The 12,643-nt window shown below is 36.9% G+C and overlaps 2 protein-coding genes across 5 annotated transcripts; one reads left to right on the top strand and one right to left on the bottom strand.

Annotated features, from left to right (window-relative positions):
* Nucleotides 1-1,591: 1,591 nt before the first annotated feature.
* On the bottom strand, nucleotides 1,592-7,968 carry LOC108477618 (receptor kinase-like protein Xa21). Its single transcript, XM_017780139.2, has 7 exons — nucleotides 7,435-7,968; nucleotides 6,931-7,293; nucleotides 6,277-6,348; nucleotides 3,590-5,449; nucleotides 2,667-3,490; nucleotides 2,456-2,558; nucleotides 1,592-2,365 (listed from the first exon to the last, which is right to left on the bottom strand). Exons 1-7 carry the CDS (start codon nucleotides 7,703-7,705, stop codon nucleotides 2,007-2,009), a joined length of 3,852 nt encoding a protein of 1,283 aa, XP_017635628.1. The 5' UTR covers nucleotides 7,706-7,968; the 3' UTR covers nucleotides 1,592-2,006.
* A 905-nt stretch (nucleotides 7,969-8,873) lies between these two features.
* On the top strand, nucleotides 8,874-12,579 carry LOC108477410 (putative disease resistance protein At1g50180). Of its 4 annotated transcripts, none has more exons than XR_008274562.1 (3): nucleotides 8,875-11,856; nucleotides 12,096-12,167; nucleotides 12,257-12,579. XR_008274562.1 is itself a non-coding variant. In XM_053022019.1 (2 exons), the coding sequence occupies exon 1, from the start codon at nucleotides 9,140-9,142 to the stop codon at nucleotides 11,810-11,812; it is 2,673 nt and encodes an 890-aa protein (XP_052877979.1). In that variant the 5' UTR covers nucleotides 8,874-9,139; the 3' UTR covers nucleotides 11,813-11,856; nucleotides 12,081-12,579. The 4 variants fall into 4 exon arrangements, 2 of the variants coding, with proteins under 2 accessions (XP_052877979.1, XP_052877978.1); XR_008274561.1 differs by having other exon boundaries at nucleotides 12,096-12,256; nucleotides 12,326-12,579; XM_053022019.1 differs by having other exon boundaries at nucleotides 8,874-11,856; nucleotides 12,081-12,579.
* The last annotated feature ends 64 nt before the right edge of the window (nucleotides 12,580-12,643 follow it).

Here is a 12,643-nt window from a genome sequence, read left to right as displayed (position 1 = left end):
TTTTCCTGACCCTAAGGATGAAATCATCATTAAATAAAAGTTTAGTGATAAAGTGATAATTTTATTTTCCTGACCCTAAGGATGAAATCATCATTAAATAAAAGTTTAGAGGCAAAATTTTGTCCCCTTATCAGACAGGGTCTATTCCTCCTTTGAATAAGAGCATGTCTTGAATCAGTATCCTGGGATATCAAAACAAGAATTAAGAACACATAATTAAGAAAAAGTTAAATATTTATCATACGATTCAGAAAATAATAACAAGATTCGTCTTAGGTTTCATTCCCTTTAGGTATTTAGGGGTTTTAGTTCATAACTAAATAAGAAAACATCTCAGAAGAATAAAGAACACAAAATATAAAGAAAACCCAAAACTCCTGAAGGGAAATTGAGGAGAGATCTTAAGTCTTGATGATGAATCCGGCTTCTAAGATGGATCAATCGGCTTCCTTGGAGTAATTTCTTACCCCCTATTATCCGTCTCCCTTTTCTTCCTCCTCTAGGGTGTATTTATAGGCTTTGGAATGCCTATGAGCCCTCAAAAGTGGCCTTTTCCAAATTGGACTCAATTTGGGCTCGGTAGGGACACGCCCGTTTGACACGCCCCTATTCGATGACTTCAGGCCGTGTTCGAGCTTGTTAGAATGGCATGGGCGTGTGCTATACCCGTGTGAGTCGTGCTTCGATTCTGCCAGATTGACACGGTCTTGTGGTCTGCTCGTGTGAGGAGGTCCAGGCCGTGTTGATTTCGTATTTTGGCCCATTTTCTCCGTTTTGGCACGTTTCTCATTCCTTTCGCTCTCCTATGCTCTCCTAGGTATAAAACATGAAATTAAAGCATTAAGAGCATCGAATTCACCAATTCTTATGGAAAATCATTCATAAAATGCGTTAAACATAGGATAAAAATATGTATAAATTACGGTTTATCATTCCACTTTGTTCGAGAGGCTGAACAATCCAAAGAAGTTAATCTCATTCATTGCAACTCACAAGATCAATTGGTTGATATTTTGACTAAACCACTTGGTACAACAAGGTTCGAGGTCTTAAGAGAAATGATTGGTGTTTGTAGCATACAGTCCAAGGAGTAGTGTTAAGCATTGGCCTGCAATGCAACAAGTGACCAGCAGCAGAAACAAAAGCAGCTCACCAAGCAGACCAGCATTAGAGTTGAATCGAGAGTAGCAACTAGTTGGCTTTGTTTTGTTCATTTTGTTCCTATGTAACTTTGTTTAGTTACCTTGTAATTTGTTCACAAAGTTAGTAGGATTAGAATTTGATTTGAAATTGATGTAGTAGCTGATATGTCAGCTTGCTTTTGTGTGTAATTCAAGTTTGTATTAGTCAAATATTAGAGGGAGCAGTTATGTTATTAGTTAACTGTCCAATTTACTTTGTAACTTACATATATTTTGAAATTATCAATGAAATGGATTGATTTTCCTCATTTTTTGTTGTTCAGACTCTGCATTTACTCATTTTTGCTTCGGTTTCATATAGCTCTCTGTTAGGTTTTTTATCACAAAAACAAGAACAAAAGATCTAAAATTTGTGTTGAAAGATGAAAAACAGAAGCAAAACTCAGATGTTGAAGGAGAAACAAAAAACTGACTTCTCTCTTACATTTTTGTTAAAGAAAAATGTACATATATAATACTATTACACAGAAAGAGCAATAAATTTAACTTGTGCAAGTAAACAAACTTTAAAAACATTATAATGATAACCTAGGACCTGTCTAGAACTGGTAAGTACTTGACTAACTTTATCCAGTCAAAAAGTTTTTGTCAAATCATATACAGGTCGCTTGCTATAAAACCTTACTTCATCCGGACAACATACGGTACATTTGTATGCTGCTGTATTTCATCCAAGTAACATACAGCAGCTTGACCTTTTACGAGTTGCATGCACTTCATCCGCATGACTTGAGCTGCGTGGTCTGCTCCTTGGCTGCTTCATGTGCTGCATGCAGGCCAACTTCAACACTTTCTTTGCAAAATTCAAATTTGTTTTTGCTTTGTTGCTGCCAATGTTCCAACATGTTGTTTCAACCTTACGAGCTCTGTTTCAACTTCCCACATACCCTTTCTCTCATCAGGCAACTCTGAAGTGCAACAATAAATCAATCTCAGGATCGTACGTAAAAATCTTGTAGTCAGTGTTGAAGTAGCAGTGAAGCCTTCCTGATCAGTCTGCTGAAAATTGAGGCCTACGATTTTATCTTCTGATTGTAATGAGTCGCAAATCCGGCTCCTCCAATTCATTTCTATTGGGTTTAATATGGTAAATGTTTCCATCAATAGGATACCAAAACTGTATACATCAGTTTTTTCGGAAACATTTCCAGTTGATTCATACTCTGCATGGAAGATAGTAATAATAGGAATTATAAAAATTTTATCCATACTTGAAACCATTATAAAGAAATAAGCCCAAGAAATTAGATCACCTGGTGCTATATAACCAGGAGTTTCTGCCATTGTAGTGGTTATTGTTGCAGCACTTCCTTTGTCTAAGAATTTGGCAATGCTGAAGCCACTTATGCGAGCAACCTGCCACAACCCCCTCCAAACCAAAAATGAAAATTGAGTACATATCAACACCATATATTCATAAGATGAATCACATAAGCATGCAATGCAATAGACAGTATAAGTTACCATATCCTCATCTAGCAAGACATTGGTGGGGTTTAAATTGCAGTGAATGACACGCATAGAATGAAGGTAAGACAAAGCAGATGCCACGTTTATCATTATTTCGAGTCTTTGGTGAAAGTTGAAGATATTCATGCCAGGGTGTAGATAGTTTTGGAGAGACCCGTTGGGCATGTATTCTACCACCAAGGCTTTGAAATCAATGTCACTGCAACATTTCAGGAGTTTAACAACATTCCGATGACGAATAAATGACAATGCTTGACAGTGAGCTTCAAAACCTTCTAACCCTCTTTTCTGTAGATTAAAAATCTTTATTGCAACGACGCACTTGTCTTCCAGAGTTCCTTTGTACACAAAGCTAGATTTCCCCGAGTCAAGCAGGTTTCTTTCACTAAATCCATCTGTTGCTAACTTAAGCTCTCGAAACAAAATCCTAGGATGCAATGCCATTTGGGTTACTTCACATTCTTCTATCAATTTGGCATCTCTTAAAAAGCGGGATTTTATCCTACAGAGCTTGCACTCAACTTCTATCATAGTCTTCCTCTTAGAAAACGATTCTACAGTACAAAACCAAGCAACTTTCATGATTGATTTTATGCATCTTGTTTTAGCTGCTATGTCTTCCTGATCATTTTTCAGCAAAGTGACATCAATGATTCTGTCCACTGCATTAGGTAATGACTCAAATATCCAGCTCCTCAAATTCATTTCTCCATTAAATGTATTATCTGTAGGCTTCTTTCCAGAGAATGTTTCCATCAGTAGAATACCAAAGCTGTAGATATCTGTTTTTTCAGATACAATTCCACTCGATCCATACTCTACAGTTTAGTACATTGCGTCAATAACAATTAGCTTTCAAAATACAAATCACAGAGAAATCACACATATGAATCAAATTTCATATATAACATTAGTACCTGGTGCCATGTACCCAATAGTGGCCATGGTCCCTGTTTGCACTGCAGCATCTCTGCCATCTAGGAGTTTGGCAATGCTGAAATCACTTACACGAGCAACCATGTCTTCATCCAGCAGGACATTGGTAGGTTTCAAATCACAGTGAATGATATGTTCTGAATGAAGGTAGCTCATAGCTGATGCAACTTCTATCATTATATCAAGTCTTTGCAAGAGATTCAAAAAATAATTGTGAGTGTAAAGCCACTTATCCAGGGTTCCATTGGGCATGTATTCCAGCACCAAGGCTCCAAAATTGTTATCACTGCAGCTGTTCATTAGTTTGACAAGATTAGGGTGACCAACTTTAGTCAGTAATTCAGATTCAACCTGAAAACTCTTCATTCCTCTCTCTAGATTCAAATCGAAAACCTTTATGGCAACGTTCTTCTCCTCTTTCATTTTTCCCTTGTAAACAAAACCAAAACTTCCAGTGCCAAGAAGGTTGCTTTCACTAAATCCATCTGTCGCTAGCACAATTTCTTGGTACAAAATTGTTCTGTTTGTTGTTAAGAGTGGATCCTCTTGCTTTTCCAGGCAGTGCTTTATGACCCTGTATACCTTTTCCCGGAAGTGTTTTATGACCCTGTATACTAGTGATAGGAAACAAATTGATGCAGTAACTGGCAGCAGAATCATTGTAAGAAGCAAAATAGTCTTCGGCAATCTTTTACCAGTCGATTTAGTCCTGCAATGCCGAACTTGCAATCGTGCTGCACCGCAAAGTGCTTTGTTCATCAAATATGATTGGGCTGTGAAGTTAGCAAAGGATCCCGCACCAGGTATCTCCCCTTCGAGTTGATTAAAAGACACATTAAAATATATAAGGTAATGGAGTTTTTCCAAGGATTTTGGAATTACGCCGGACAGGTTGTTACGAGAGAGATCCAAGAATTCCAAGGCCATAGCCCCACCAAGGGATTCTGGAATGGGACCATGCAATCTATTTACTGCAAAAGAGAGGTAAACTAGATTGCACGTAATACTGACTGGGATGTGGCCTGATAACTGATTATTTGACAAATCAATTTCGACCAAAGCTCTCGGATATCTAATGCTTAATGGGAGAGACCCCTGTAAAGAATTTGATGACAGGTTTATGGCCAGTATATCCACAAGGCTCCACAAGCTGGACGGTATCGTGGAAGTCAATCTATTAGAGCTTAAGCTGAGGTTCCTCAGAGCGATGAGATTACTTAGGCATTTTGGTATGGACCCAGAGAGCTCATTGCCACCTAAAAACAATTCAAACATCCGTCCCAACAGACAAAGATCATAAGGAATGAATCCTTGTAATTTATTACCTTGAAGTTGCAAACTTTGCAGGTTTTCCAGATGTCCAATTGTACCTGGAATAACACCTGTCAATGCATTGTTTCCTAGCTTTAAGGAAATCAAGCTGCTTAAGCTGCCAACTTCAGCGGGAATGCTGCCCTTAAGTTTGCAATTAGTTAACTCAAGATATTCAAGAGAAGTGGAGAGATTTCCAATAGACATAGGGAGCATGGTATCCAGAGGATTGCCTGATAACACTATCTTTCTCAAATTCCTGTTATCTGTTAATGAATTTATAAAGCTTGATTCTGGAGTGTAGGATTCACTGCTTAACTGATTGTGTCCTAAATCAAGTTTTTGGAGATTTCTCAGACTGCCAATTGTCATAGGAATAGGGCCAGTAAATGAGTTATCAGCCAAGTCCAACAAAGTGAGTTTAGATGCATTCGCGATGGAGCTAGGGATGGTTCCCTGAAATTTATTTCCCCGAAGTTGAAGCTCAAGAAGATTTGGAAGGAAGAGGCCAATCTCTGATGGTATTGCACCTGCCATATATAAAACTTACATGCCCAAGTAAGAGTCACAAGATTTGCTTTCACTGAATTCTACAATTTCTACTAACATTGTTACTTGAGGTTTCATTAGGAAGTTAACCATTATTTAACGGTGCTATTTCTAGAAAAAAGCCTTAACTTCTCCAAAGGGGACTGAATGAAATACACAAGCACTATAACTTTATCATAGTCAACATGATGCAACCTTCCTAAAACAGGCAATAGCTGATTCTATCTCCCAAAAAGAAGCCAGGTTTTTGTTCATCCCCTACACAACAAAAGGTCACATACGAACTTACCCTGCTTGTTTCTACCTGTACTTTTACATGATATGCGAAATGCATGAGATATTAAGCCTTGCAACTAGTAATGCATGAGATATCGGTGGAAGATTTCCTAAGTCATTTATGCCACCTCCATGGAAGAGGATGCATACAACATACATATGTATACTCAGAATCGGGCGTGAGTTTCAAATATGGGTATGCATCTCACAAGGGCATTTCTTCATTTTGTATTGTCCTTGTATTTAGAAGGCCATATCCTCGGACAAATTCCCAAAGTGTGTTGGACATACTTCAAAAATTTTGAAGAGTCCATGCAACATAGCAATAAATTCCTCTTAAGTTGAAACCCCCCCCCCCCCCCCGGTCATCAATTTTCCCCTTAGTCCTTTTTGGCATCAAGATATATTTGATCAACCGGTATAAGAAAAGACGTTGTAGTTACTTCAACCCATTTCAAGATGGTGCTTTGTTTTGCGATCCAGGCTAACAAACAGGTTTATCAACCTAGCTTAGCTAAGTACTATGGTATACCTTCCAAGTTGTTTTCGCTGAAGTTTATTGTCTTGAGTGATGAACAGTTACCAATACTGCTTGGAATGCGACCTACATTAAAACAATTACAAAGAAACATCTTGGTAAAGTAAATACTAAAAACGGAAATTATGAACTGTGCCTATAGATTGTCAGGATAAATCATCTAATGAAACACTACAATTAAACTGAAAACTGGTATAGAGAAGAACGAAGAAAAGTTCATTATTAGGTATGATTTTGATCCATTCATTTCATGTGGTCATGACTCCATATCAATATCGTCAATTTTATAATATGAGTTAGATAGTGGATCATTTTGATGACTTGTACTACAAGAAGGGTTAATCAAAAAAGAAGAACCAAAATTTTAAAATATTTTTTACTATCAATCTTAGAATCTAAAGATGACAAATTAAAATGAAACTTACTTTCAAGATATAGAAGTAAATTTTATGATCAGTTAAAAAACCTGCTACTAGTAAAAATTACAATTAATTAGTTAGTTTTACAGCTAATAGAAAAAGTCCTAGTAGATGAATTCCTGAAGTTCAAAGCTTATTGACTTTCCGAATCAAGACAAAAAAAAAACATGTTTCAAAGATTGGTAGTTATACTAAAAATGGTCTGATTCAAATAGGCAATCAGGCATACCTTCAAAGTTGTTAGTGCTAAGATCCAAGTCCTTGAGCATGGTCAAGTTCCCAAGATTTATAGATATATTTCCTGTTAAACTGTTAGAAGACAAACATAGTACTTTTAGCTGTCGGTAGTTGAACAAACTGCTTGGGATCTGTCCATAAAGTTGATTCCCAGAGAGATAAAGCTCCTTTAATTCTGGAAGACGGTTGGCCATGTCTGCTGGAAGATTACCAGCTAGCATATTGTGGCTAAGATCAATTATCTGAAGTGAAGACAAATTAAAAATGGTAGAAGCAATGGAACCTGAGAGCTTATTGTAGCTCAAATCGATCTTCTTCAACGAAGTTATGCTGCCTAAAGCTGATGGAGTTGTACCTACAAAATAGTTTTCCACGTATAGAACCATGAACCATGTTGGTAGGCAGGCTCCTCACAGTTCAAGGAATTGAGTCTACTCTTTTCAAGGTACAAAACTAACAGGTTCGGAAAAAACCATAAAAGTGTGTAATAGGTTACCAACTGGAGGGAGGGTGCCATCTAGACCCATGAAAGAAAGGCTCAAGGCTACGACCCTCTGGGGTTGGCCACCACAAATGACACCAATCCAATTACAAACTGAAGTAGCTGTTGTCCAGTTGTTTGCCAAGACATTTTGATAAGCAGGACTGATACAGGCTTTCAAGGCCAGAAGAGCAGATGACTCATCAGAATTTAATGAATAAACATGTGCTATAAACAACATCAAGAAGTGGGCTGATACCAGCCTTGGAAAGGAATATATTCCCATGACTGACACCGGAACAGATTGATAAACGGACTATTTTATAAATAAAGCGCTCAAATATATGAAAACCTATAAACTTTAGAGCTATTAAAAGGAAAATAAATTATGACTAAAAACCAAGAAGTCTGCGACTAGAAAAACCTCGAGTCAACATATAATACGTAATATTCTTGCATTAAGGCACAGGTTTTCTGTTCTTACTGGTTTGACACTATGTGGCCGTAAATGACTGGAAATTTCGGCACCACTTTCACGGTAAATGACTGGAAATTTCGGCAAAGCAATAACGGACAAAGAACAAAAATTAAATTACCTTATGTTTATTTGGGAGTGGGGAAGGAGAAGGAAATAAAATCATATTGTTTGAATAGAGATTTTAATTTAAAGAGATAATATGTAGTCTCTCTTTGAGATTGTTTAAAAATATTTAGTCGGTTTTATTTAATTGATATTATTAGTTTGTGTTGATATGACACTAATAATCAATTTTATAATAATATAAACATAAATTAAAAATTAAAAATATTTTAAAATATAAATTAATTTTAAAAATAATTTTTTGGATAAGTTTATGTACCAGTTAAGTACCTTTTAACAAATTGAGTTGCTTTTAGATAAATTCAAGGGTAAATTATATGTTAACCCTTAAAAATTTTATACAATTAAGAAATCAAACAATGTGTGTAACAAAATATAAATTTAAAAAGTTTAAGTGTCAATTAAATACTTTTCAACAAGTCCAAGGAGTAAACTGCAGATTAACATTATTTTAAACAATGAAATTAAGAATTCTTTATTTTCTCCAATTTTTGTTTGGGAAAACTAGAAAAAGAAAATAAAACAAAATTTTAAGATAAAATATTTTTATCATTTTTATATTTTATAAATAGTTTTATGAAAATGTTAAAATTATATATAAAAAAGTCATTATAATTTCTTTTGCCTAAAGAAAGGATATTATTACTAAAAATAAGAAGTTATTACTAGAAAAATTCATTATAACTAATCATTTCTTTTCATTTTCACTGTTTATTGAAAAAAATATTAAAATTACTTTATTTTTATTTTCTTTTCTAATTTTAATTATTCAAATAATATAATACGTATTGATTTACTTTCTTTTAACTTTTCTCTATTTTCTTTTCTTTACTACTGTATTCCACATCATCACTACATGTAAACAAAATAATCAAAGCATTTCTTCTTTTAATTGATTGAGTGAAGTCTGTCAAATAATTTTTCCACAAAGGAATTAAATAAGGAGGATATTACAAAATTGACTCCTGCACGTGGACCCAAAAAGGAGACTTCTTCGGTGTTTACCGACTTCGATCTTCAAGAAATGTTCTCAGTTTAAGGCAATTATTGCATACTGAAGTTCATTGCAACCCTCTTCCAAAAGAAAAAAATCGTTCCAGCCACCTTTGGCCGGTTAGCATGGCGGAAGCTGCAGTTTCCTTTGTTGGAGAAAGACTAGCTGACATACTGGAAGAAATTGATTTTCACACGGATGTTAGAAAACATGTGGAGCGTCTACAAGAGGAATTGGTTCGGATGAGATGTTTCTTAAAGGATGCAGAAGCAAAGCAAGATGACGACGAGAGAGTGCGCAACTGGGTGTCCGATATCAGAAATGTTGCCTATGACGCTGAGGATCTCATCGACAAGTTCCTCCTCAGAATGGAGTCCCTCAAGAAAAACAACTTCTTCAAAAGGTCTGCTTCCGTTTTCAAAGAATGGAAATATCGCTCCAACATCGCTAATGAGCTTCTTCAAATCCGAGGAAGAATCGTTAATATATCTGCTAGTCGTGAAACGTACGGCATCAGAAACATTGGGGAAGGTATCAGTACTGCAAGGGAGAGGCTTCGGAAGCTGAGAAGATCATCTCCTCGCGGTGAAGAGAAGGATATTGTTGGCCTGGACGAAGACATAGATAAGCTTGTGAAACAACTTGTCAAGACCGATGACCAATGGCATGCGATTTCAATAGTCGGAATGGGGGGCATCGGAAAGACAACTCTGGCAAAAAAGGTTTACAATCATGGTGATATCCAGGCTTGTTTTCGTTCTCGAGCATGGGTTTATGTTTCCCAGGAATTCAGTAGTAAAGACCTACTTGAGGCAATTATAAAGCAAGTGGGATCACCAAGAAGGAAATTGGAAAGTTTGGGAGAAGAAGAACTCGAAGGTATTCTCTTTGAACACCTAAGAAAGAAGCGATATTTGGTAGTCTTGGATGACGTATGGAGTATCGAAGCATGGAATTCGATTGCAAAGGCTTTTCCTGACAGAAGTAATGGAAGCAGAGTGATGCTAACAACACGCAACAAGGGTATTGCTTTGAAAGCAGATGCTCAAAGTATTCCCTATCATTTGCATTTTCTTAGTGAAGAAGATGGCTGGATGTTGTTCTGCAAGAAAGCTTTCATTCATAACAACGACTCATACGGTTCACCGCAGTTGGAGGAAACAGGGAAAGAGATTGTAGCAAAATGTGCTGGATTACCACTTGCCATCATTGTGGTGGGAGGATTGCTTTCAACGAAAAAAAATCTGGGGGAATGGAAAAGGGTTCTTTCCAACATGCACTCACTCTTCGCACGAGATGCAGATGGAGTGTCAGCCATACTAGCTTTGAGTTATAATGATTTGCCATATTACCTCAAATCTTGCTTCCTACATCTAGGCCAATTCCCAGAGGACCGCTTGATTCCCTCCCACAAACTATTTAGGCTGTGGATTGCAGAGGGTTTGATTCCGCAGCAAGGGGAAAGGATGGAGGACGTTGCAGAGGATTACTTGAATGAGTTAATCGAGAGAAACATGGTTCAAGTAGCCAAGTGGAGTGTCAACGACAGAGTTAAACAATGCCGTCTTCATGATCTTCTCCGAGATCTATCCCTCTCAAAGGCCAAAGCTGAGAGCTTTCATGAGATTCAAGGGTGTCAAAATCTCCAGCCTTCAGCAAAATCTCGTCGTCATGCCATCTACTCAACCTTTCAGTGGCCTCAATGCAAGTATTCGAATCCCCAACTCCGGTCACTCCTATTCTTTAGAGTTGATCATAACCAAAGCCAGGTTAATTATTATATAAATGATCCTTATAAAATGGAAGTCAGTGATCTGGACTATATTGGCAAAAGCTTCAAATTGCTCAGAATCCTAGAGTTGGACGGCATACCATGTAGTAAGGTTTCAAGTATAATTGGGGTGCTAATTCATTTGAAGTACTTAGGGTTGAAGGAGACCAACTTGCAGGAGCTTTCGCCATCCATAAGTTCTTTGCGAAATCTGCAGACACTTGATGTTGCAGCAAATCTTCATCTGAAAATTATTCCCAATGTAATATGGAAGCTAATTAAGTTACGGCATCTTTATATGTGCGGCCATAAATACGGAGGGCCTCTGCGAGTCGACACACTGCTGCATCTCCAGGTTCTATCAGAAATAAATGTAGAAAAATGGATGCAAAACAACCCTGCAAAGTTAACCAGCCTGCGAAAATTGGGAATCAGAGGAAACTTCAGCTTGAAAGCTACTGAAATATTCAATTCCATTTTGGCACTTGTACAACTTCAATCCCTGTACCTGCGTGCTGAAGATGCTGATTTTCCACCACTCACTCAACTTTCTGCTCTTCAAAATCTCATCAAGTTGCATATCAGAGGAACGGTAAGAAAGTTACCTAGCTCACATGAATTCCCACCAAATCTGACTCAGTTGACATTAGAACATACTCATCTCAAGCAAGACTCGGTGAGGGTAATTGAGAATCTGCCGAGATTACTGATTTTGAGACTAAAAGCACACTCCTATGATGGACAAAAAATGACAATATCAGTCAACGGCTTTCCCCAACTTGAGTTCTTAGAGTTTCACTCACTAGAATGCTTGGAAGAGTTAAATCTTGAAGAAGGTGCAGTGCTAAGGCTTAGGAGTTTTCGGATCATCAATTGTGCAAACTTGAAGATGCTTCCCGAAGGAATGAAATCACTTGGTGCTCTCCGTGAGTTGGATATTGAAGAGATGCCAAAAGCATTTGTGGATAGGTTTCGAGGTGAAGATTTTTACAAAGTTCAGCATGTGCCTTCCATCTTATTTGTTTAATGTGCAGTTTCTAGTGGCAAATCTTTATGGATTCATTTTTCAAGGTATGGGTACTCTGTTTCAATCTGATCAAACTAATTCCGATTACGCAATTTCATGCTCACAAACTTCATTCAATCCTATCACATTATCAACTCGGAATTGTCAATATTATCAAACTAATTCCGACTCACTTAATCTTGCATAAATTCTAGAGGTCTGGCATATAAATTTCATGCTCACAAACTTGAATTCAATTTTATCATTACCCTTATCATTATCGACTCAGAATTGTGTTTAGCAGGAATCGCAGCAGTCACTGATGAAACTAATGCACTTGTGCAAGCCAAATCAGAAAAAATGGCGGTGAAGCATGGTTCTTTTCTTGTTAAAAGCTGAAATAGCTGAACCAGATTTTAGAATCTAGTGATTCTGATGTTCTTCGCTGCCTATCCTCTGTTCCAGGTGCTTTTATTTGTTTTTTTGATGGTGGTTCTCGTTTCTAAGAGATTCTCATTTATCCTTCGTTGTCAGAGATGGTGTAATGACTGGCTGGGATTACACTGTAGATTGGATTATTCATCATAATGTCTACTCAAGGGGACTACTGCTCTATAATCATTTGCTAAGCAGTAAAACCCTTTTCCGAATCGAAACTTCTTTCATTGCATTTCAATATAAGAGAATAAAGAACTTATACAATAGCTAATAAATTTGAACAAGCACTGTATGTTCAAATTTCATTTACTTAAAGCTCAGTTCAAATTTCAAATCGACCAGTAAATAAATAGGTCTAATGTGTTTTAATTTTAAAATATTTCTTTTTTTGAATATTGAATTACCAAAATCCCG

Source organism: Gossypium arboreum, chromosome 11 (genome assembly GCF_025698485.1).
Source record: "Gossypium arboreum isolate Shixiya-1 chromosome 11, ASM2569848v2, whole genome shotgun sequence".
NCBI classification, from domain to species: domain Eukaryota; kingdom Viridiplantae; phylum Streptophyta; class Magnoliopsida; order Malvales; family Malvaceae; genus Gossypium; species Gossypium arboreum.
This window is presented reverse-complemented; position numbering and strand designations above follow the sequence as displayed.